Source organism: Herpailurus yagouaroundi, unplaced genomic scaffold, assembly GCF_014898765.1.
Source record: "Herpailurus yagouaroundi ecotype Mexico unplaced genomic scaffold, PumYag 67793, whole genome shotgun sequence".
NCBI classification, from domain to species: domain Eukaryota; kingdom Metazoa; phylum Chordata; class Mammalia; order Carnivora; family Felidae; genus Herpailurus; species Herpailurus yagouaroundi.
This window is the reverse complement of record NW_024420586.1, coordinates 18,913,905-18,940,578: the sequence shown is the minus strand read 5'-3', so window position 1 is coordinate 18,940,578 and position 26,674 is coordinate 18,913,905. Positions and strand designations below refer to the sequence as shown.

The following is a 26,674-nucleotide window of genomic DNA, read 5'->3' as shown; positions in this document are numbered from 1 at the left end:
TACATATATGTATAGCTGTATTTATATAATGTTTATATGTATGACACACAAAGTTGTGTGTATATCTATATATGCCTTTTTAAGGAAAGAAATCTCTCTTGGAAGGGAAACAGTGCTAAAATTAATGGTCAGAATTAAAGGTATCATCACATCCGAGAAAACTTACTTGGATTTTCTAATAAAGAGATCCCACATCAAACCACTATTTACTACAACTTATACATAATTTTTCAGGCTAAAAAAATTTTTTAAGCCCCAGGTTGACTGTAGCGCTTAACAAAATTTACATTTTAAATAAGTTTATTCCTTTAATCATATGTATACCAAAACTCATTTTGGTTATTTATTCATTTATTTTTATTTGAGCTTGAGAGAGAGAGAAAGAGAGAGAGAAGGAGAGAGACGGAGAACTGAAATCAAGATTGACACGCTTAAATGACAGAGCCACCCAGGCACCCCCGAAGCTCATTTTGAATAAAAATAACATGTACTGATACTTCTTGTTTCCTTTAGTTACACACATGTAAAGAAACTCATTAAAAATGATAAACAAGATGCATAGTCTTACAAATAGGTTTGTTTTGTTTTATATAGTCCGATGAAGTAAAAAAGATTTTCTAAGTCAAAAAATTAGTGCTTATTTATGAAATATGTTATTTTACTCACATTTTATTTATATACAAAATTTAGAAACTGTATTTAAAAAATTACTGTAGGGGCGCCTGGGTGGCGCAGTCGGTTAAGCGTCCGACTTCAGCCAGGTCACGATCTCGCAGTCCGTGAGTTCGAGCCCCGCGTCGGGCTCTGGGCTGATGGCTCAGAGCCTGGAGCCTGTTTCCGATTCTGTGTCTCCCTCTCTCTCTGTCCCTCCCCCATTCATGCTCTGTCTCTCTCTGTCCCAAAAATAAATAAACGTTGAAAAAAAAAATAAAAAAAATAAATTACTGTAACCTCTAACAATTCTCAAAAAGTAGAAGAGAGAAAAAATTAAGACAATACACCAAAGACATACTATAAACCAACATACTTGGTAACAAACATTTAGGTTATGATATCTAGCTTAGGAGAAAACTTACTTTAATGAGATTAGCACCTCCTTTTTCACAACCAATGTGATACTTTTTCTCAGGGGTTTGAAAGGCCAGTAATTCTTTTGTTACCCCAAGGTGGCCTTCCAAGATCGTCTCTTCAACACCGGTTTCACCTGTTCGTTTAACATCATCCTGCCAAAGAGAAAATCCCAAATGCCTAACTTATGAAAGGGAGGGAGGAGCCAGACAAGAGTGAACTGGACATATGTGAGATAATTCCCCTAAACCTTCCCATTCTTTTAAAATAATTTTAAAAATAAATCAACAAATATATACGTGTGTGTGTGTGTTCCAGTGTAGTTAACATACAGTGTTTGTTCTATTAGTTTCAGGTGTACAATACAGTGATTGCACACATTACTCAATGCTTATCACAAGAAGTGCCCTCCTTAATAATCCCTATTACCTATTCCCTGGTCCCCTCATCCACCTCCCCTTTGGTAACTATCTGTTCTCTAAAATTAAGACTCCCTTTCTTGCCAAATTGTTCCCTTCTAAGCAAGATGGAAGTTCTTTTCAGAACTTTCTGAAGGCTACAAGCAAAAGCTATGAATCTCTTTAGAAATAAATTTCTCACACAATTCTGAGTAAAGAGTATCTAGTGTTAAAATCAAAAGTTAAGTGCTAGTCTATAGACTGATTTTTGATGAAAACAACACAAACTTTTTAGAAGATAAAAATCTGCAAAAAGGCTCAAGATTCTAAAATGCAAGAAGCTGAAATTAAGTATTTCAAGTTTCAGGTAAAACAAAGCATTTTATAAAACTAGTTATGCATTCATTCTGTGACTCATCAGTTACTAAGGTATTCTTTAGCTCTATTACTCTTCGATATTTTTCACTTAACCAAAATGCTCAAAACTACAAACTATTTATAAAACACTCTTACTGATATAATGAACACATGATTAGAAGCAACTTACCCTAATTCTTTTAAGCCAATCAATTTCATTATTGAGAAGAACTTCAGCATTGGGTATATTAATATTACTATTGTAAGCATAATTAAGAAGATGCCTTAAAAGGGTGAAGTAGTCGCCTGAATGTTTAGCTCTCTCTCTGGCTGTGCTCTGAAACAATAAAAGAGAATAATGTGAATTTACATGTCCAAGCTCAGAATCTACTTTTTAAAAACCTAGAGTTAACCAGAGCAGATAGTAAATTAGTATGGGAAATTATAATTTATTTAATAAATATAGACTGTTCTAACTTTAACCTATAACCATAAATTCCTGAATGCTTTGTGTACAGAATTAATCACATTGATATAAGCATATTAAAAAATGTCTCACCCCCAAAACGGTAAAGAGCAGAGTAATGAAGAAAAGTAGAGGCCTGTGTCCCATGCAACATCTGGTGCACATTAAAAAGAACTGCTCCTGAGCCACCTGGCGAACAGTTCTGAAATAAAAATGTTTCATATTTAATATATTATTTGCGTGAAGAAAAATAACAAAATTCCAACACTGGTTTTTCTTTGGGGGAGGGGGTGGGGTGGAATAAAGGGTAAATGAAAAGTAAAAATACAAGGATACAAGGTAACACCCCCTTAAGAAGGCAACATAAAACAGACAACTTAGTAGGCTGTATGCCAAGAACTAGAACCTCAAATTGTCACAGAAGAGTTTAAGGGATGTTCTGTAACACCGGTTTCTTGAAAAAGGCTGGAAATGGTCTGCTAGATACAAGATGTTCCATAGGGAATCTTACACATCTTTTTGGCCATCCACAGAATTTTTACTCAACTGCACTTTGGAGCAAAGAACTCTGTAGGAATTCTGTTGCAATTACAGTAAGGATATTGCTGCAATGTCCCTTATATTATACTAGTGGTTCCCAAAACATGGTCCTCAGATCAACAGCATCAGCATCATTTGGGAACTTGTTAAAAATGCAAATTATCAGGTCGCATCCTGGACCTGCTGAATCAGAAACACTGGGGGTGGTACCCAGCAATCTGTTATTTTAACAAATCCTTCAAGTGACGTTAATGTGTGGTAAAGATTGAGAACCATTCTATTATACAATATTCTATGATGACCCACGTGAAGAACTTATCTATGGTCCCAGTAGTGAGAATTTTACTTTATCATTATGAATCTCACCCACACACACACACACACACACACTATATATATATACACACACATATATAAATAATATATATTATATATATATATGTCAGTGGCTCAGTTGTTTAAGCATCCGACTTCGGCTCAGGTCATGATATCACGGCTCATGGGTTTGAGCCCCGTATCAGGCTCTGTGCTGACAGCTCAGAGCCTGGAGCCTGCTTCAGATCCTGTGTCTCTGTCTCTCTCTGCCCCCTTCCCCACTCATGCTTTTTCTCTCTCTCAAAAATAAACATTAAAAAAAATTATATACTATATAGATCTCACTAGAGTAAATGTCCAAGAGGGTAGAGACATCATATAGTTTACCGTTGTCCCTCCAGAACCTAGAATAGTGTCCGACATAACACAGATGTTGAGAACCAGTTCAGTTACCACATGCATAAATGTTGTTTGTTTAGAAGACAGTAGTTTGTCTCCATTAGAAAGTGGAGGGCTTTGCTTTACAGATGCCAGAGTTTCTGACACCCAGAACAATGTCTGACATATGGAAGATGCTTAACAAGTATCTGCCAAGCATTTGTGTATCTTAACAGACACTGCAAACTACATTTTGTAACTATCATATTTCTTTGTGCTAGCTGACAGCTTAGAACCAAATTTATAGCTCAAGGTAAAGGACTTGACAGCACATATTCTGTGTACTAACTTCCCTCCTGAATGTTTCTAGAAACTTGTATATGATCTTATAAACCAGAGGGACTTCAGAAGATTTGTGGGTTGAGTTTGGTGGAACACAAATAAACTGAAGTCAGGAGTACCTAAGTTTTCTGGGGAGAAAGTCCATAACTTTTATTAGATTTCCAAAAGTATATGTCATTTGCACTAGCCTAGTTAATTTTTTTAAAAAGATAAGTATACAGCCCAAATAAAGTAGGGATCTATACAGAGTATTTGTCATTTCCTGATGAAATCTCTCACATACATGCAGATTTCTGCAATGTTTCTAAAGAAACTTTTATTAGATTTTCAAAAGTATAGGTCATTCGCACTATCCTAGTTTATTTTTTTAAAGTTAGGTATACAGCCCAAATAAAGTAGGGATCTATACAGATTATTTGTCATTTCTTGATGTAACCTCTCACATACATGCAGATTTCTGTAATGCTTCCAAAGAAACATTTGCCTATCAACAAATCCTGTTGCTCATACCTTTACAAATTACTCAAAAATTCATTTCTCACCATTTCTAATACTACCACCCTCCAGGCACTGTCAATGTTTTATTTGGATTAAAAATCCGTTTTTCTTGACAATCTAGAACTTATTCTCAACAAAGCAACCAGAATAAACTCAAAATGTTAATAACTCAGAGCACATGATTCTTCTGCTCAAAACCGTAAAACAGGATTCCCATCTCACTTATAGTAAAAAAACAAAACAAAAAATCCATGTCGTTACGATGATCTATAAAATCTTAACAGGCTGCCTGTTAATTTTCTGACCTCACCTCCTACAACTGCCTACTCCTCACTCACTGCTCCAGCCATACTGGTCTCCTTGCTGTTCTTTAGCACATTAGGCATGTTCCTGCCTCAGGACATTTACATCTGTTGTTCCTTATGGTTAAAAGGCACTTGCCCCATTATCCTACATGGATCACTACCTTACTCTTTCAGAGCTTTGTTTAAGTATGTCACTTTCTTAGGCAGCCTTCTCTATCCTATATAAAACAAAACTCAATGGACTCCCTACTACTCCTTATCACCTTCCTTGCTTTATTTCTCTCCATAGCATTTATTACTATCTAACATACTATATATTTTCCCATGTCTGTCCTTCCCACTCCCCATCCTCATTAGTTCTTATATTCTAACAAGGCTGATGGTTTGTTTTGTTTAGTGCTATATGTCCCTAGTAGCTACGATAGTGCTTGATACACAATAGGTACTTGAGAAATTATTCACCAACAAGACTGCCTACCGTATTAAAATTAAACACTACTTAGATCTCAACATCAAAGACCTTCTGTAAACCAACTCCCACTAATCCCCTTTACAATATTATCCTGTACTCCTGCTTCACACATCAAACCAGACTACTCAGCTCTTTCCTGAAAGCACTATGCCAGGGGTGGCAAACTCAAATGCCTTCATCAATCAGAGGTACCATAAAGGAGTTAAATAGGCAGGGTATAAAGCAACAGGTGCTAGAAGGGGCTAGAAAAAACATAGCCACCTAAAGGAATTTAAACCCAGTTGTGAGTGATTACAGTAAGTTCAGTGTTATGATGTGGAAACAGACTTCATCTAATATGAACAAAGGTCTGGGAGGCTTTCCAGAAAACGTACTGGAAAGTGTGGCACTTTAAGTTAACATGAGTAGAAGCAAGGGCCAAACTGTGGAGTGGTTATAAATCAAATTTAAATATTTAGACTTCATTCAAAGGCAATGGAAAGGCACAGAAAGACTTTAATAGGAAAACATGATCATGCTTGGCAAAGATCATACTGTCTGAAGTGTGGTCACCAGATTAGAATAATACTTTAGTGGTGCAGCACTAGGGTGGGAAGATTAAGGATACTGTGGTTGTGCAGGCAATGGGTGCTGGCTGCTTAAATGAGGGTGAAAGCAATATGGAGGAGGTAGAAAAGTATATAGAGTCTAACAATACAGAAGTAAAAACAACATAATGGGGAGTGAGGTTGAGGGGGAGCACTGCCAATGCCCATCTTCAATTTGTATGTATGCATAAGTCTTACCCAAGACTCACACGTTATGTTCTGCAAAGAACCTTTACTATTGCTCATTCTAGGTAGAAAGTAATTGTTACTCTTCTAATTCCCAGAGTACTTACTCTTCAAATTCCCAGAGTACTTTGCCTTTTATGAACCTAATTTCTGTCTCAAAGTTTCATGAGTACAAGGAACCGATCTTATTTAACTTTGGACTTTTCATTGCCAAGCACATAGTAGGGGCTCACATTAATTTGCTCATGGGTTATGATTACACCGAATACAACTGTGTAGCAGAAAGTTAGATCTCAAGAGGTATGACACTCACAGAACTTCAGCCTTAGTCCCTTTAGCAGCAGTCTACTTCTGAGTTGCTACAGAATTAAGTGAGAAAACACACGTGGGAAATGCACTGTATATAGGTATACTGGTATACCTATAAATTTGATCTGAAGAATAGCCTCATGTAGGCAGGTCCACAATGCCATAACTGAAACTGTTGGGAGCCAGATATGTTTGGGGATTCAGATTTTAGAAAGGTAATGCCAAAAAATTATGGTCAAGTCAGGTTTGCTGTCAAATTCTTACAAACTGGAAATAAGGGATTTTGAACCTACCATAAGTACTCGGCTATATATAAAATGATTGAAAACTCAGGGCAAGATGAGAGCCAGTACTACAGAAAATCAGATACCTAAAGCTCAAAGAGATTTTGACCCTAGAAGACCTATTGTGTTGTTGAAGACAAAGTGACAGAGGAGAAATGAGATGAAGTGCTGTCTATAGAACTTTACTTCATTGTGTGAAATTTTGGGAAGAGGAAGAGGGAAATGGTTCTAATTTCCTATAAGGGGGAATTTTCATAAAGGATAGAGAGCAGAAAAACCTGCAAAACCAAGTTCCTTAATACTTAACAGCCAAGGAAGTGAAATAAGTTCCAAATTTAGTTTCAGATTTAAAATTCAACATAGGGGCGCCTGGGTGGCGCAGTCGGTTAAGCGTCCGACTTCAGCCAGGTCACGATCTCACGGTCCATGAGTTCGAGCCCCGCATCAGGCTCGCATCAGGCTCTGGGCTGATGACTCAGAGCCTGGAGCCTGTTTCTGATTCTGTGTCTCCCTCTCTCTCTGCCCCTCCCCCGTTCATGCTCTGTCTCTCTCTGTCCCAAAAATAAATAAACGTTGAAAAAATAAATAAATAAAATTCAACATAGAATGAAAAATTTGCTACCTCTAGGTTTGACTTCACTATAATTGTTTGGCCAATCATCTTTCCTCTCCTCCCTCCACCCAATGCATTATTAAATAAAACCAAACTCACTCAACCTATTTTTCTTAACATACAGGGCTGTCCAATGATGATCAAGTCTTCTCAAGCAGATAGCAAGCTCAGTATTATTGGGGGGGGGGGGGGGGCGGCAGGTCCTGTCAAAGGACTTTCGGAATAGGCTGTAATAGAGGTCTTCAAGGAAATTACCAAGGAACTTCTAAAATAGTAGACATTCTCAATTCACGTTACAGCACCCTATGGAATGAGCACTTTTTAAAAAGTCTTATCACTGGGTTTTATTTCAGCAACTGTTTATTCTGACTTTACATTAATCAGTGATTTCTGTCACTGCTGAATGGCATTTGAGAGAATAAAAGCATTTTTGGTCTTTTCACAAAATGCATGCAAGACAGATTAATTACATAGAACAGGGACACAAATTAGAGCTCGACTTTAAAAAATCACCTTATGAACGTCAGGATTAGAATGACACAAGAGGATGGAAACCAGTATTTTCTACAAATCTAACTGACTTGCACAAAAAGAAGTCCGAAACAAAGTTTATGTCAATGATCAAATGATCCTGAACTGAAAACGAGGGCTTTATATAAAGTTGGTCTTTATTCTCAGTATAGAATGCAGAAGCTCTTACCATAACCCTGCTTTGTGAATTTCATACCAAATCAACAATTTCTCTTAAAAAAACCTGGCATGTAAGTATCCAAGATAGAATGTTAATGTCCCATTTAATTGATTTAAAGTTTATTTATTTTGAGAGACAGATGTAGGGGGAGAGCATGAGTGGCGGAGGGGCAGAGAGAGAGAGAATCCCAAGCAGGCTCTGCACTATCAGTGCAGAGCCCAATGCAGGGGCTTGAGCCCATGAAACAAGATATTATGACCTGAGCCAAAATCAAGAACCAGACGCTTAACCACCTGAGTCACCCAGGCGCCCCTATTTAATTTAAATCCTATAAACGAGGGGCACCTGGGTGACTCAGTCAGTTACGTGTTCGACTTTGGCTCAGGTCATGATCTCTTGGTTGGGGAGTTTGAGCCCCATGTCCGATTCTGTGCTGACAGCTCAGAGCCTTGAGCCTGTTTCGGATTCTGTGTCTCCCTTTGTCTCTGCCGCTCCCCTGCTCATGCTCTGTCTCTCTCTCAAAAATAAACATTAAAAAAAATTCCTGTAAACCAGATTTTAAAAGAGGATTAAAGTATGTACCTCACTTAGGCAAGACTAAATTCTGAAATTAGAGAAAAATTAATTGTACTCTGAGATTTAATGTTGCCATTTTGCGAGACTAAAACCAAACAAATTTAGGTCCAGGCAAAAACATAGTTAAACAAAATTTTCCTGAACATTACCATGCTGTAGAGACAATAAATATTTGATATCTGGGATAAATCCTGCCAGCATACATTTCTGCTTAACAAAAGATCAAGTTTTTTACAATTAAAAAAGACACTTACTTGCTGTGACAGTGCAACAGTAAGTCAATAATGAATGTCTGCCAAGCCTTTTCTTTACTAAGAGCATCTAAGGCTGTCGGAATCAAGGCAAAACATAATGTCATCACTTCCAATGCTTCACAGCAAACCTGTTCATCCTCCAAGTCTGGCTCATTGCCTGCATTGGTCTGTAAAATTATGGTCAGAGGCAAATTACCTAGAGATGCACTTAAGAAAAATCTCATACAACTTCAAGATAGTGCTTAAAACTTACCGACTCACTTACACCATTTGGCCTCAGCCTCTTTACCTGCAATTTGAGACCAGTTTAGAATAGTATGGAAATGACTACAATAGACAATGAAGTCTAATTCCAGTATTTTTCTACATCATCCAAGGAGGACACTGAGAATACCACCTGCCTTTTTGTCCTTCAGGCTTCTCAGGACCTTCTGAATAATCATTCCTTTCTCAAGAACCACTCTAGCACTGCAGAGTTAGGAACTTAGGACTAGTTCCAAAGCGTAGTGTACATATAGTGCCGTTTTATTTGAAAGCCACTGTCTTAGCCAATCATTCAGGAAGGTTTTACAATCTAAAATATGCTTCAGTAGGTAGTTATTAAATTCTAATCTGACTTTATCAAAAAGTAGTAATTACACTACATGCCTAAAATAGAATAAACATTCAAATACTAGCCCATGCACTGTACCAGACAGATGCTATAGGACTCCAACATATACCCTGGGAAAAACAGGGTTATATTGGCCATAACAAGGAAGCTCTACCGAGCTGCGAAGTTCCTACAGTTTAATTTCCTCTTCTAAATATGCATAGTGGTTATCAAAGGCAAGGTACATAGGACAGGAAATCAAAGAGTCAAACACAGACTTGCTTCTGTAAATAATTTGCTTAATTTAATCTAAGGGAAGGTCAGACATGATACCTAAATTGGCTGACACTTTCTACTTTTGACGGCTTTAAGAGAATCAAAAATATTTAAGCATCAGGATACCACAGCTGACAGTTACCTAAACGAATATTTAGGACAGAAACATTAGGACCGAAAGATGAAAGAAGAATGGAGAGAATGGGATAAAACACATTCAACACAAGATCATTATATCTCACCTTAGTGAGAAGTAGAAAAGGTTTCTTATTTTAAAAAAGCAGCCTCATGGCAGGATTCTGAAGTACTTTATTTCAAAAGTAAAATTTTACTGTATTCTCATCTTACCTATAGCTACCTTCTAATTTTCAGCCATTAAGATGCAAATGATTGCATTTTTAAAGGTAGCAGATGTAATAATTTGGGCCTCGTGCACAATTAAACAACATTTATTTAAAAGGAAAACATTTTTGAGATAATTCTTACCTTCTCATAAATTTTAGTGATTTCCTCATTTGGGCTAAATACTAGTTGTAGGGCCCCACATCCTGATGCCCAGATAATTTTCTGAATAGCTCTAATTACACAAATATCAGGCATATATCTTGAAGCCTGCAACACAATAAAAAAAACTGTTTGATAGAGTATTAGAGTAAGATATTAACAAGAAAAAAATGCTTCTCCTTATAAAGGAGATAGGAATGGCTATAAAGCAGTACTATTATTTTTAGGTTCCCAAATTGCTTTTGTCCTTTCCTTCCGCGCCCCCCCCCATTTAACAGCAATACGAGAAATTATCTGACCCTATACTACTTTCAGAAGAATCTTAAAATGACTACAAAGATGACCCACATCATTATACTCCTCGTTTTTTTAACCCATGAAAAATGAAAACCAAGTCCACACAAACACCTGTATAGAATGGTCACAGCAGCTTTACCCACAGCCAGAACAGGGAAATTATCCAAAAGTCCCTCGCCAAGTGTACGAATGTGGAATACTCACAATGGGATACTACTCACAGCAGTAAAGAGGAATGGACTAATCAATGGTCCACACAGCACATACAATTCTCAATGTCATTATGCGGAGTGGAAGAAGCCAGACATGAAAGAACACACACTGCACAAAATTCTAGAAAATGAAAACTATTCTATACTGACAAAAGATGACTGGTTACCTGGGGTTAAGGAGTAGAGGGAAGAAGGACTGCAAAGGGGCATACAGAGCAATGGAAATGATGGTGGACTTAAACATACACGCATTTGTCAAAATTGAATTACATACTTTAAGGATGCTGTTTATTGTACATGAAGAGGATTCTAACTGGAAAGTACTAACATTGATATTAGATAAAATTCATATTATGGGAACTCTAGAGTGAGACAGTGACTAAAGTGGGCCTAGGAAAACTGAGCCCTAAATTGTGATAAGGGTTATTTCTTAAACAGAGGGTCAAAAGTGGGAAGAAACAAACCTTGCAGGATTTCAGAGCTTAAAAACTTTAATACTAACCTCATCAGATATTTGCTGAGCAAGACGAATTGACACATTTCTAAGCATGCATTCAGATGATGGATTAGGAATGCTCTGAAGGGCACTTTGTAGCACCACAGCTTGATCATGAGTAACTTGGTTGACCTGAAAAAACAGAACCATTTTACCTGGAAGTAAGTTGTGCAGAGCTCCCACCCATCACCACTCCCTCAAGATGACCCCCCTTCCATATATACACACACACTGGAGAACCACAGGGATTTACACAAAAAGTCCATCTTGCAAACAATGTGGGCTTCCACTTTTTCTTGTGCTTAGTGCTACATGTCCCTCTACAAACGCCCATTCTAGCTCAATTCAACTTGTATCTCTACATCTGGGCTCAGTGTAACTTGTAGAGGTAAGTGATAAACCGAAGTGATGGTTCCACAACCCTATCTAGAGGCTCAATAAATTACTCCATGTCTCTTACGTGCATGCTCCTGGGAGACGCTGCTCCCATTTCCCCTGGTCATCATTTATCTTCTTTGAAAAGGAGAAACATTAAGGAATTTTCATAACAGAATAAAATTACCAATGTATGAAAGGTACCACTGTTCTATTTAATAGTATAACCAAGTTTTTAAACCTATAAAAAAAAAACTCGTACTTATTAGCCAGGCCATTCTGACTGCCTTTCAAGTTAACTCCTTTTCTCTATGTTGTAGGAAATACTTAGTATTTAAGACATGTCTGTTTTACTAAGTTTGCCTTTATCTCTTTAAAGATATCTGTGTGTTCCTTGAGATTAGAGACTACTATTTATAAACCTTTGTATCTACAGTGGCATATTTTCTGAATAAATATTGGAGAAAAGTGAAAGAGGAAAGCATGTAATCACTTTCTGCGTACTTCATTAAGCACCTGTGTGAAGGACCATGGTTTGAATCTGTTTATCTTGATATAGAAGCACTATTTTTTATCCCAACCAACATGGAACCCTAAAAAACAATATAAACGTAGGCCATTTGTTTTTCTTTACTGTTTTAATGTAAAGCTTCTTATATATACAAGAGGGGAGAGAACAGTATTATAAACTCTCACATACTCACAGCCCAGCTTCGATAATTATGAAAGAAGGACCAAGAGTGTTTTATCTAACCACTCCCTCTCACTTTCCAATCCCTCCAACACCAGAATTATTTTGAAGCAAATCCTGGATATCATATAGTTTCATCTGTAATATATCAGCAATTATTTTTTTAAATGCTTATTTTGAGAGAGAATGAGTAGGGGAGGGGCAGAGAGAGAGGGAGAGAGAATCCCAAGCACACTCCATGCTCAGCACAGAGCCCAACACCTGGCTGGATTTCATGAACCATGAGATCATGACCTGAGCCAAAGTCAAGAGTCAGAGGCTCAACGGTCTGAGCCACCCAGGTGCTCCTCAGCAATTATTAAAAACAAAAAGGGAGGGGGGCACTTCCTTTAAAACATAACCACAATATCATTATCACACCTAAAACAATTATAAATGCTATTTTCATGATATATATTATTCAGTATCACAGATTTATCATATTACAGATCTAATCAACATTCCAATTCCCTGATTAAGACCTAAGCCATTTACAAAAGAGAGAATCTATATTCCTGAAGCTTTTATCTTCTTTGGCCACTTATGATGAATACAGAAAACCTCAAATTTTAGTCAGAATGAAGTGGAGCAAGGATACCACCAAGGAAAGACAGATTAAGAATAAGCTCAGACCTGAAGGTTAAGCTTATCAAGATGGGAAGAAAGGCTGGCCACAGGCTAAGCCAATTACAACTTTCTTATTACCAAATGTATCTTCATATATCTGCTAGCTACCAATTAATAAGAGATTCATATGCAGTTTTTATCAGGTTTAAAATAGCTGAAAGTCAAAAAAAGTTTAAAGGAACAGGGAGGAATTGTCCTCTTAAAATTAGAGGATAGTCAGTAAAAAGCACTTTCACTTTCAATACAAAGATCATTTAATAGAAGAAAACCTTTAAAATAGGGTACCACTGGAAAGGAACTTGAAACATTCTGAATCACCTCTGAACTCAAACTTTAAAAATTACTGTTACTATTACTATAAATAAGACATTTTTAAAAAGTCTATTACCGATGTCATGGGATTCACGCCTTCTACACCTGGCTGACAAGCTTCTGCCACAGCTCGAACGTGGCCATAGCCAATGGCAGTTAGCAACAGTTTGGCTATTTTAAGAGCATTGAGGTAAGCACCCCTTCGAGTTTCCATATCTGCATTTGGTAGGAAGTTATTTCTGGTTAGCATGCTCAGGACAAGGGGTAGGCCACCACTTTTTAAGAAGTGAAACTGAAAATCAGAGGAATCATCAGCCAGAGGTGCACCAGCAGGCATTAACAAGGCATAGACTACCTGGAAAAAGAAAAGAACTATATTAAAAGGGTTTAAAAAGATAATTTCTATTTTCCCTATCATCATTGTGAAGAAATTCTTGACCATTTGAAAATTTTTTCATTATAAATTTTATCCACGTTCTTCACAATACCATGTAAAAGGTCAAGTTCAAAGAACATGAAGTAAATTCAAAAGGGAAAAAACTAACCTCTGTTAGGTATAGCACTTGTGAGGCTGAAGGACCAAAGAAAAGCGAGTCAAGAGATGGACTAAGGCTGCTTTCTCCAAGTTTGGCATGGTCTAAACAAATAGCTCTTAATTTTTCTATTGTTGTGCTATCTGTAAGAAAACAGGAGATATAGTCTAAAAACATAATTCATGCATTCATAGTACTTCACTTTTGATATTTTGAAGACTACTTTAATATGGCATAACAATCAATTCATTGAATTACAGACTCATACTTCTCAAGAAATAGCCAGATCTGGATTAAAAAAAAAATAATAATAAACATTACAATGAACCAGGACTCTCTAATCAGTCAACCCAAACATGAGGCAGTCTCCACTAAAAGATCTCAAATCAACATGCCTCTTCAGCCAGTGGAAACCTAAAAAATACAGTACACTTCAAAAGGAAGTAATTCTTATTGAAAAGAACAAGATAAAAAATGAGAAGCCCTTCCTTCCAACTTCTCTATTATTAACCTTTATGACACTATGCGCTAACTGGTTTATTTTCCTGAAAGGGGCTTAGTGGTTACCTTAGAAACTGAACTTTAACAGGAAAGATGGGAAGAAAAAAAAAGGAACATAGGGACCCTCCACCTAACACAACTTCACCTTTATGAAAAGAGGCAAAAAGCAAAAATAGCACTCAGAGAACTGTTAAAGAGGCAGCACACAGCCCTGAGCAGCGAGAGTGGCCACGCCAAGCTCCTTCCCTGGGAACTACACTCAGCATCTCAGCATCAAATCGCCAGAGCTTCGAGCTGCCTCTGTGAGTGAGCATCTATGCTCTTTCTTAATTTGTGCATCTGTTAAGATGTGCCCTTAGGTATCAGAAAAGCCTAAGAGGTTAACTGGAAACACTCAAAAATTTTTCCACATAAATGGTAAATGCCTCTTTGCTTTATACCAGTTTTGGCTTATAAAAGGTTTCATAGGAACACTCTACTTTGGAGTAGCAGGAGAAACCTGTAGTGATTAATGTTCACCTCAAAGCAAGCACAGCTTTTTTTTTTTTTTCCCTTCATGGTATTAAAATACAAGTTTCTTTTAAGTCATAGTGAAAAGACAGTTAAAAAAAAAATCCCATGATACAATTTGGCATTAGCTACCAAACATTCACACTTAAGAATAATCCATCAACTTTAGAAAGTACTTTACTGTTTGCAAATTTTTATATAAATCCTAGTTAACATACAGTGTAATATTGGTTTCAAGAGCAGAATTTAGTGATTTATCACTTACATACAACATCCAGTGCTCATCCCAACAAGTGTCCATCTTAATGCCCATCACCCATTGAGCCCACCCCTCACCCACCTCCCTCCATCAACACTCAGTTTGTTCTATCATTAAGAGTCTCTTACGGTTTGCTAAGAAGTACTCTGTTGATCAAATTATCTCCCAAGTAATTAAATGTGCTATGATTAAAACACCACTTGATAAGATTGCTTTAAAAAAATTAAAAGCTTTTTTGAAGAATAAAGATATATTACTATAATTTCCATAGGCTAGAAATAAATATCTTACTAAAAAAAATCTTCAGTTTGTTTTACAACTGATGGTTTTCCCTTTTCTGAAGAGATACTGACATATAATGTACCTAAAATATTAACTTATCATCAAACATCTGTGAATAGCTTCTCAGGTCATTAAATAGTCATCCCCTGTATTATTTTTAAAGATTTATTTAAAAAAATTATTATTTAGTTATTTGGTGACAGAGTGAGCAAGCAAGCGTGAGCAGGGAAGGAAGAGAGGGAGAGAGAGAGGGAGGAAGAGAGGGAGAGAGAGAGGGAGGGAGAGAGGGAGAGAGAGAGGGAGGGGGAGGGGGAGAGAGGGAGAGGGAGAGAGAATCCCAAGAAGGCTCTGCATTGTTAGTGCAGAGCCCGATGCAGGGCTCGAACCCACAAACTGTGAGATCATGACCTGAGCCGAGATGGGGAGTTGGAAGCTTAACTGAATGAGCCACCCAGGTGCCCCTTCCCCTGTATTATTTTAATTGGTGAGTAAAATGACATTGTGTCATTTTACCAGTTGCATATTATTAGGCATTTAGGTTGTTTCCAATATATATTTTTTTAAACACTCAAGATCCTAGCAGCTAAATCTTGCAATTATTTATTTCATCAGGAAAAAAATCCTGCAAGCAGAATCACCAACGTCCAAGACCTCTGCATATATCATCAAATTGCTTTCTGAAAAACAAATTCATATGCTGTATGAGAATGTCTTGCTTGGTTTAACAATATTGAGTGAAGGATGAAGGCAAAAGGGAGTAGGAGGAAAAACAAGCTAAGAAAAAGCAGTGAATACTAAGCAAATCATTTAATGTTGCATTATGTTATTCACCTGTGCTATGTAAAACCAAATGATCATTAGTGGCTATTCCAACTATAGCATTCTTCAATCTAAATGATCTCAGATGCCCAATGATATGCAAAGCTCATTTCACACAACATGGAAAACGGAGAAAAATTTAAACCATCCACAATCCTGTCATCCAGATATAGTTAAGAGTTTAGTTTATTCCCTTGTCTTTCAAAAAGATACCTAAACCTAATCAATTATATGTTGCAGTGGATTATTAAAATGTATAGAAAATGCACAGTAACACAGTGCAGTATGTAATAACAGTATAAATGCCAACCGCCTGCATGTGAAACCTAGAAGTGTCGTTTAAGCTATGTGTCCCTAGTCAAGTAACTTAATAGCTGGGTCTCAGTTTCCTCATCTTTACAATATAGATTAAAAATAGTTAATAGCTTCATAGGGATGTTGTGAGGCTTCAATGAGCTAATAAATATGAAGTGCTTATAATGGATTCTGACGTATTTTAAGATATTAATTAGACCAAACTAGTGGGAAGAAGGAAGCACTGAATAGGAAAAGCAACTCATTGTGCTTGGTAAAGCTGTATACATTTTAACCACCTAGTATGAAGGAAGAATCTGTTTTCCTGGTACATGCAGGGAAAGGACACAGGAACTCCTGAGTACAGTCTAAATGACAAGAGATTAAATTACCTACACAGAGAAGACTGGAGAACATTCTAAGTTTAACAGCAACCCATACCGGAGGCACCTGACTTCAGGCAGATTCAGAATGAACGAAGAGAGGTAAAGTTGATGGCTTGGAAAAAAGCTATTAATTCCATCTTGGTGTTCTCCCCCTTTAAAATATATGCAGCAAGTGTGTACAAACACTAAATGATTATCTGCTTCCTTTCTTAAAGGAAGGAGAGCACGTGCACAAGCAGGTGTGTATGTGCATGGAGCAACCATAGTCACAGTGAGTTGAACATTTTGTTGAATACTCATTTAGTATCAGTCATTAGGCAACAGGTTTTCCATATGCCACTCATGTAATCCCTGTAATCCCATGAAATAGTTATTAGCCCAGTTACATAAATAAGGAAGTTTTGAAAGACAAAGAAAACATGTTGAAGGCATGGAATAGCAACTTGAATCAGAACTTGAACTCAAGTCCATCTGTGTCCAAAGCCTGATTTGTCTACTGTAATGAGTATGAAAAGGTCTACTGGCCTTTTCAAATTTAAGTACTATACTTTGAAATATGAAAAAAGCACTCTTGCTTGAGCTTCTGGCAAGAGCTCACTCTATGTGGTGGCATTATGTGCAAATCATGAGATCGGAGATTCTAAGGTGTTTTCAAGTACGCTGTGAAGGATGACTCTGCATACATAAAGCAGCAGTAACTGTTAAACACTAGTAAATAAGACAATACAAATCCTAAATAATACAACAGGTAAGGGTTAAGGATTAAATTAAATGGTTGAGAGAAGCTTTAGATAAGAACCTAAATACCTGAACTGATTCTGTCCCATAGGAGTCAGAAAAGAAACGGGAAATGTCAACATGATGTTTGCTTTCGAAAAAGGAGATAATGGTAACACAAAGCAGTTTTAAAAATTACCTGGGACAATTATTGAACTGTTTTTATCAGCAATGAATCCACAAACCACACCACAAAGAGAATGATTACAAAATATACAATTTCAAAAGGACGTACAAATAGGAGATGAAGAAACATTAGAAAGATATGAACAAATCATTGAAGGTATAGAGGAGATGGGAGACAGATAATCTGGCTTCGATGAACCAGGAAGCACTTGTGAGGGGAAGAGGGAGGGGAAGAGGGTACTTAGTAAGTTAATGCCCCCACTGAATCCTAGAAAAGCTAAGAATATGAAAACAATAGGTAGCTGGGAAAGTACCAAACAAAAGTTGCTGAAGTCTGCATACATAAGCCATGCCCCAACCCAACAACAAATTGATGAAAATGGGAAGAAAACAGCTTGGAAATGTAGAGACAGATACAAATATGAAATGGCGAGAGACCAAGAAGCTGGAGTAGGACCAGTATGAACCCGTGTTTTTCCCTAATAGAGACAGACACAGAAACTGATAGAGATGTGCATTAACTTCCTCAATTTAATGAAAAGGCCTAGAAACAAGATACCCCAGTATTGAACACAATTTAGTTCTCAGATTTTGTTCCTAAATATCCTCTATCATCACTGAAAGGAGAAATGGCTGACTACAGGGCTAGGATAAAGTACTAGATGAGCTGCAAACATCTTTTACCAGAAAGTAATAACATACTGAAATAATGATGAGGCTATAGAACAAGGCATTAGGTCCATCCACTGACCACATCTGGGACAACTGAACATCAAAATCAGTTATGATTAAAATAGCTATAACCCAACAGGGTTGTATAAACATATAAAACACAACAAATGGGGTTCTACTTTGCCAACCAATAAACGAAGAAAGAAAGATCAAGTAAAACAAAATCACCATGTTGTAACCATCACAGGAAGAACGGATTCAGGCAATCATCACAAAGAATGGTGAAACGAGTAAAAGTTTGATGAGGAAAAAGTTACAGGGTCTCAAAACATCTCTCCAAAAAAAGGAAAAATAACTTTACATTGGAGAAACCTGACAGGTATCAATTAAGTGATCTTGGATAATGTCACCAATAAAGGACAAATGGACATGTGCCTCCTGATAGAATGCTCTCAGAAAGACAGAGCATCACATAAGTGGTACTCTGACAAAATGTACAACCTGTATATAACCATCAGGAAACAGACAAAACCCCAAACAGACACATTCAACACCACTACTGATCCATGCTTTTCAAAACCGTCTAAGTCATAAAAGACAAAGACTGAGAAACTGCTCCAGATTAAAGATACCAATGAATGATGCAATGTAAGAACCTGAATTGGACCCTCAACCAGAAAACACTGTTGTAAGGTTGATTATTGGGAAAATGTGTGTAAGGTCTGTAAATTATAATAAATTATCAGTGCTATATATTTTCTGATTTTGATTAATACTGTGGTAGTATTAAGAGAATGTCCTTGTTCTTAGAAAGCAATACGTATTCAGGGATAAAAAGATACGGTATCTACAACTTGTTCTCCAAAGGAGATCATCAATCTCTGATGCAGATGAGAGAGAGAGATGTAGCAACTATAGCAAAATGTTAACAACTATTGAATCTGGGGAAGGGAAGATTGTACTATTCTTTGTAAGTTTGAAGTTATTTCAATAAGAATAACAGGTTTTTTTAAATGCTTATTTTATTTATTAAATTTTTTTTCAATGTTCTGAAAGAGAAACAAGAGTATGAGTGGGGGAGGGGCAGAGGCAGAGAGAGGAGGAGGCACAGAATCGGAAGCAGGCTCCAGGCTCTGAGCTGTCAGCACAAGGCCCGAAGCGGGGCTTGAACTCATGAATGCTGAGACCACGACCTGAGCCAAATTCAGAAGCTTAACCGACTGAGCCAACCAGGTACCCCTTTAATGTTTATTTTTGAGGGGAAGGAGGGGCAAAGATAGAGGGGGACAGAGGATCTGAAGTGGGCTGTGCGTGGACAGCAGAGAATCTAATGCGGGGCTTGAACTCACTAACTGTGAGATCGTGACCTGAGCTGAAGTTGGATGCTTAACCAACTGAGCCACCAAGAGGCCCCAGAAAAAAAGTTTTTAATAGGAAAAAGGGACTCTACAAAAAGCAGAGACAAGCAGGGAACAGAATAATGTATCTATCGGTAATAGCTTTCAGGGTAGTAAGTACAGTCTGTTAAGTTGTAACACTTCTAAAACCCCAATTAGCTCACATTCAAATGGCAAACAAAAGGGTGTCAGTATGATGTGAAAGGTAAGCCTGCTCATACGTGATTTCTCCCAGACAATGGGAGCCAGTATAGCAGGAGAAGAAGTGTAACTTTTAAGAACCAAAACCAAAACCACAACCAAACCCAAACCCAAACCCAACTAACCAAAAACCCCTTGGCCTGGCAGCTGTGCAGGACGAAGCCCTTTTAACTTTTTAGGAAAATGAAAAGTGAGCACCTTCCCCCGTACACTCCCGGCCTTTCATGACTCTAGGCAGGCTTTACTTTGTTCTGTGCCCACTTTAATGGTAGCTCATCTGTCTCTGAGCTCCACTTCCATCTTTATTATAATCTCAGCACTATCAACTCATCAATTTCTATTGGTCCCATGTCTTTTATGAAGACTCTTGAGGCAGTCTTCAGCCATACTCAACTACCTGGTGGGCTGTTCAAGTTATCTCTGAAGATACTAATTATTTTTACTCGTGCTATTTAAACTCTATGTGACAGGGCTGCCTAGTCTAGGATATTACAGCCCAAGCAGGGTGAGGAAGACATTCATGGGGGAGGGGAGAAAAAAAATAAGAAAAAAATCAAGAAAGGCCCAAGATATAGCAACCTGCGAATAGGGATCCTGCCAGAGAAATAAACAACCACATACGAGGAGGAGGAGGAGGAGGAGGAGGAAGACGAGGAAGAGGAAAAGCTCTAGAAAATAGTGAAACCTAACAGATTATATAATGCAAATAATAATGGGAACTTATTTTGAGAAGTTACTAGAAGATATGTGGGATGAACTAGTAATAGGTGTATAGAAAACTAAGAAAACGAAAAGGGGAAATCATTAAATCCAGGAACAAAGTTGTCAGTAATCCAGGCAAACTACTTTTCACCAAATGTAAATCTACATTTTAGTGTCCTAGTTAGTGGGGGGCTCGACCACGTGACCCTGAGATCAAGAGTTGCACACTCTCTCAAATGAGCCAGCCAGATGCTCCTTTAGTGTCAATTTTAGATAAGAATTTAAGCAAAAATGGGGAGGATGTGAGAATAAAGTTTTCATCTCCGTAAAAAACTCAGTAGGTATCCAAAATTGACACATACAGTTTAAGAGATTTATAGACATAATAGCAATATCCATATACAAGAAAAGAGTCGCATGTTAAAGTGGTTGTCTCTAAGGAATAAAAACGGAGCAGTGCCACAGAGGACAGATGGCCCATAGTACGGTGCAGAGGTCAGCACATTTTTTCTGTTAAGAGCCAGATAGTAAATATTTAAGGCTTTGCAGGCCATAGCATGTTGGCCACAACTACTGAGCTCTATGGTTTTAAAACAAAAGCAGCCACAGATAGTATATAAGCGAATGGGCATGACTGTACACTGATAGAAGTTTGTTCAGAACACTAAAATGTAAATTTCATACAATTTACGTAAGCTATAAAATGGTATTCTCTTAATTTTCTCCCCCCACCTATTTAAAAATGTAAAAACCATCCTTGGCTCCTGGGCCGTACAAAAGCAGGCAGTGGGCTGTATTTTGCCATTTCCTGACATGGTATTCCATACCACAAAGTATGTTCCATCTAGAAACAGAATTTATTAATATACATTATTGTCCAGCATGTCCTTCACGAACATTATACATATAAAAAAAAATTCTTACCTGGCGGCATAAGTTTCATAAGTACTCTTGCTCCATCTCTAAGAGGCGGCATATTTAGGCTGCTACCTAAGTCTGCAACTTGCCAAAGGAAAGAGATGTATCTGGGATGTAGTGACATAATCTAGAATACACAACACAAAATATTGACCTATAAATTATACGTCCCCCAATAAAAGAACCCCCAAATAAATTAATTTCCAGTTTTGTTTATTTCATTTCTACTCTCTAAAAAGGCCTGCCTTACCCATCTTCCCACCTGTATAAATCCTTCACAATGCAGACTGAATATATTACCCAAGCCATCTTCGGTAATTTCTGTGTGACAGCTCTTTTACTATTTTGTTACATTATTTCTCTCATACCTACAAGTTAGACTCTATACATACAAAAGGCTGTCATGCCTGCTAATAAATTCCTAATTCAATTGTTGTAGGGAGCCAATTCTGACACTGAAGTGGCTGGTTATCACCATAGCCATTAAAATTCTCTTGGGGAGGGGAAGTAAGAGAGGAATCAGGGTTTCTTAACATATGAGATAGGTAACTGACTTGAGAAAGATTGTAGACATTTTCCTACAGAAACAGTTGTGAAGAAAGGGTTCGTTTCTGTGGTACAAATACAAAATACAGTGGTAGTTTTCTAAGTTTATACATTCAATAGTTATAATTACGCTGTATAATAGTAAACATATTATTGTATCTAAAGGGAAATTTTTTTTTTTAAGGTTTACTTAATTTTGAGAGCGCAACCATGAGTGGGAGGAGGGGGGGAGAGAGATCTATTCTGAAGCCGATGGTTAACTATACAGTTCTTTGATATTTTGCTTCATTAAACTAAGCTTCTCAACAAAAAAGAACTATTCTGTATATAGCTAGAGCCCTTGAACAACATGGGTTTAAACTGCACAGGTTCACTTACACAGATTTTTTTCCCAGAAGTACAGTAAATGTTTTCTCTTTATGATTTTAACATTTTCTTTTCTGTAGCTTATTGCAAAAATACAGTATATAATACATTCAATATAAAACAGTGAAAACACAATAAACAATACCTGTAACATACGAAATAACATGTTCATCAACTGTTCATGTTACTGGTAAGGCCTCCAGTCAGCACTAGGCTATGAATATGTAAGTTTTGGGGGAGTTTTTAAGTTATATGTGAATTTTCCACTGCATGGAGGGGGCAGGGAGCAGGTGGTTGATACAAGGTCAAACCTTATTTCTTTATTCTCAAAGAACCTCACATAATGCCTTGCATACAGTAACTCAAAACCATCTACTCACCACCCCAGGCAAACAGCTTTCCACTTCTGGATTGGGACCATCACTGTAATGATTCCCATGGTTTCCAGGAGATCCAGTTGAGGAATCAGAAGAGCTATCAGGGCTTGAAGGCATATTGGAACTTATTTGTGTAAGTTTGGCTGTAATTAGCTGAAAATAATACACTAAAAGTTAATATCAAAAACCAGGAAACCTATGCAAAACAGAAGTCAGTAACGTACCAACAAACAAAAAAAAACCTACAGGCTGTACTTATAGAAATTCAATTTATAGGTGTTGCCTAATAACCACTTAAATAGTTTTGTTTTTAGAAATCCGTTCTTCTACTATATTATAAGTACCATAATGCCAATCTTATGTAGGGTTGTAATCCAAGTAACTAATATAGAGCCTCACACATGTCAAATGAAATATTAACTAGTGAAATGAAAAACAGTCTCAGGTTTGACTTTCTTGAAAAGGTTGGCAACTGTAGATACTTACTGATTTATCTTTTAAGTTTAATTGTCCAATTAACTTTCTGTCATCTGCAGGATCTATCAGTTCACCACCCACAAAGAGCTCAATTTTTGTATGGGCAACATTGGCTTTAATACGATTGAGAATGTATCGTCGTACTGAACCGATCGTATCATTTGTATGAGACCATACATCCAAGTCATCAACTTGTCTGCCCTGGTTTGGAAATCGAACTATAAAAGAGAGGTGTTTACCACGGAAAGCTCTGGGGGGGAAGAAAAGAAAAAAAATCACCCTCATCAGCAGAATTTCCTATCTTCTTATTAAACAAGAAAAAGTGAGTTAAAGGATACTTATTTCTAGGATCTTGAAAATAAAAATTTATAATCAAGAGTTGAACACTCAACCGACTGAGCCATCCAGGTGCCCCTACTGCCCTCTAATTATAAATATTTTAAGCAATCTTTAAAAATACAACAATCCTATGTCATTTTATTCTTGTACCTATGGTTGCAGAAAATGAGAGGTCTTGTTTTAAGAAATTAAATCAGAGACCTGAGTTAACAACACTCTATGTAATGCAATGAAAATGCAACTCACTATTTTTAAATGTGAAAGATACTTTAGCTTGAGAATATTAACAAAAATGCAAAGATGTAAATATTTCATGAAAAATTATTAATATCAAAATTTAGACGCCGAATATTTGTTGATAATATCTTCTTATAGATAAGACAGAAAAACTAAAATTCACATTCAAGAGGCAACTTAATATAGTTTCATGGTTAACAATGAGAACTCTTTTAAAATAAATACTGATGGCATTCATTCTATAAACATCTCTAAATTATAAATACTATTTGAATTACTCAATGGTGAGACTTTAACAGAAATACCAGTACATCATTTGGAAGTATTTCTTGACATATCAGCTATCTGTCAAAAGCAGCTTTTAAGAGTTATTTCCAGTTAATTCTCCAATCTGACTATGAATTATTTTTAACCGTATAAATGAACAGCATCAAAATACTTCCAACTGCAAAATATCCTTGACAAGACTTAACTAAAAGGCAATAAAGTGAACGGCAATAAATAGATGGAGAAAACTAGACTCAATGCCCTACCAACAACAACAACAAAAAATAGATCCTGGGAAAAAAGGTCTAGGAAAAATACCAAGTTAATTAATTAGTAGATCAGTTATTCACAAACCTTGACATAGGTAGAATTGTTCTTTCCTCGTGATAATCACTGTCACATTCATTTATATATTCCCTTAACACAGTTAACACTCGAACCATTCGAACAGCTTCTTGCCTTGCACAATTAATACTGTCTTTGTCACCATCCAAAACACACAACGTGTCATAAGAGGCTTTCAAACGATCAAAGCAAGACTGAATGAAGTCTTCATGGATCACCACCTACAAATAATGGGCCAAATAAAGACAGTCCAAGATACTTTCATTGCCATCATATTTAACCAATGTCTATACTGATAATAAAACGCCCTACATTTTGTCAAAGGAAGCCAGAGTTACGTAAGTTAACAAGTATAAATTAAATAATGAGCTTCAAAGTAGGTAGTAAAATCAAAAGAAATTCAGTTGATATCTCATGCCATAAATATACACAAAATAATCACTTGAAGTAATCATCAAGATTCATGTTGTCTAAACAGCATTTTGTGGAATGATAATACAGACAAATATTGTAGGTATACATTTAATCAGAGTTGAAACAAACAACTTAGTTAACTCAGAATTCAAAAAATTCTTATAAGCAAAAGAGTTCGTTAACTAGAATTCTAATTTGTGGACGTTTTAGTGAATGTAAATCCTCACCTGATTGACCTGCAGCCTTGGACCAAGGTTTGTATATATCTCTTTAAGTAGATCTATAGCTCTGCTGGCAATATCATCATTACTTTGAATCACCACCTAGGTGCAAAAAGATTCAAGTGTAAACAACTTTCATGACATATTTTAGGTGGACACTTCAATTCAAACCATATCCATTGAAATATGGATATTTCATATCCATGAAAAACCACTATTTTCAATACAGTACTCCATAATTTAAGGGTATATTTACTTTGATAATCAAGTAAGTCAAGTAAAATTAAGAGACTGAAAAGAGTAATAAAATGCAAAACTCAAGTCTTTGACTAAAGCAATTTAAGAATGGAAGACACATTTTACTAAGAATAAAATATGCTTAGAGTAGTATTAGTGAACCCTGCAAATCAACTTGGTAACCAAGTTGTGAGACTGAAGGAGGAATTCAAATTAGTTACAAGGAAATAAAAGATACGTTAAAAATTAGTTAAAAAGAAATTTTAAGAATGTGAAAATTAGTTAAAAAGAAACAAAGAGTGTGAATGAGGGAGAATTCTCAGGGGGAATGAGCAGAGAAAAACAAAAAACAGAAACAAAAAAACTGGCTCTCCCCTCTCCAACCAGTTTTACATTTTGGAGTACTATATATATTTTTATTTAAATTTTTTTAACGTTTATTATTTTTGAGAGAGATAAAGACTGCGAGCGGGAGAAGGGCAGAGAGAGAAAAGGAGGGAGTCACAGAATCTGAAGCAGGCTCCAGGCTCTGAGCTGTCAGCACAGAACCCGATGTAGGGCTCAAACTCACGAGCCATGAGATGAAGAAGGATGCTGAAGAAGGATGCTCAACTAACTGAGCCACCCAGGTGCCCCTATAAATTTTTACTTTTAAAAAAGGTTCTGGCTGTTTAAAAATATTGAAACCCACTTAATGAAAAAGTCTGAAAAATCAAATGACACAGTAAAGAGTCTACAGTTTGCAGAAAAATATATCCAAAAAACAATATAAACTGCTATGAACAAGTCAGATTTTTAAAAGTAAAAATAATATATTAATACTATATTGGCACAACATGGAGAGACATTGAGGACATTGTGCAAAGTGAAAAAAGTTCAGAGAAAGACAAATACTGCATGATCTCATGTGTATGTGGTATCTAAAAACAAATAACTCAGAACAGACAGGCAGTTGCCAGAGGCGGGGAATAAACAAAATGGGTGAAAGTGGTCAAAAGGTACAAACTTCCATTTATAAAATAAATACTGAAGATGTAATGTACAACATAGTGGCTACAGTTAATACTGTACTGCATACTTGAACGTTGCTAGGAGACTAAATTTTCAATGTTTTCATCACAAGAAAAAAATTTGTAATGACTTGTGGTGATGATTGTTAACTAGATTTATTGTGGTGATCATTTCACAATATATACAAATATCAGATCATTATGCTGTGCACCTGAAACTAATATGATGTCATATCCATTTTATCTCAAGCACATACACATTTTAATACTAAAACGGTGGAGGAGCGCCTGGGTGGCTCAGTTGGTTGAGTGTCCGACTCTGGCTCAAGTCATGATCTTATGGTTCGTGGGTTCAAGCCCTGCGTCCAGCTCTGTGCTGACAGCTCAGAGCCTGGAGCCTG

At 36.8% G+C, this 26,674-nt stretch overlaps 1 protein-coding gene across 2 annotated transcripts in view; it reads right to left on the bottom strand.

Annotated features, from left to right (window-relative positions):
* Nucleotides 1-26,674, bottom strand: part of USP9X (ubiquitin specific peptidase 9 X-linked) — a 128,277-nt gene that overhangs the window by 31,636 nt on the left and 69,967 nt on the right. For both annotated transcript variants that reach the window (XM_040468837.1, XM_040468838.1), the window contains exons 17-29: nt 25,033-25,128; nt 24,401-24,612; nt 23,213-23,453; nt 22,730-22,879; nt 21,444-21,564; nt 13,606-13,736; nt 13,137-13,415; nt 11,023-11,148; nt 9,994-10,119; nt 8,640-8,806; nt 2,383-2,491; nt 2,014-2,160; nt 1,077-1,223 (exon numbers count right to left, since the gene is read on the bottom strand). In XM_040468837.1, coding sequence (XP_040324771.1) covers nt 1,077-1,223; nt 2,014-2,160; nt 2,383-2,491; nt 8,640-8,806; nt 9,994-10,119; nt 11,023-11,148; nt 13,137-13,415; nt 13,606-13,736; nt 21,444-21,564; nt 22,730-22,879; nt 23,213-23,453; nt 24,401-24,612; nt 25,033-25,128 — 2,052 coding nt within the window. The remainder of the gene's footprint in view (nt 1-1,076; nt 1,224-2,013; nt 2,161-2,382; nt 2,492-8,639; nt 8,807-9,993; nt 10,120-11,022; nt 11,149-13,136; nt 13,416-13,605; nt 13,737-21,443; nt 21,565-22,729; nt 22,880-23,212; nt 23,454-24,400; nt 24,613-25,032; nt 25,129-26,674) is intronic.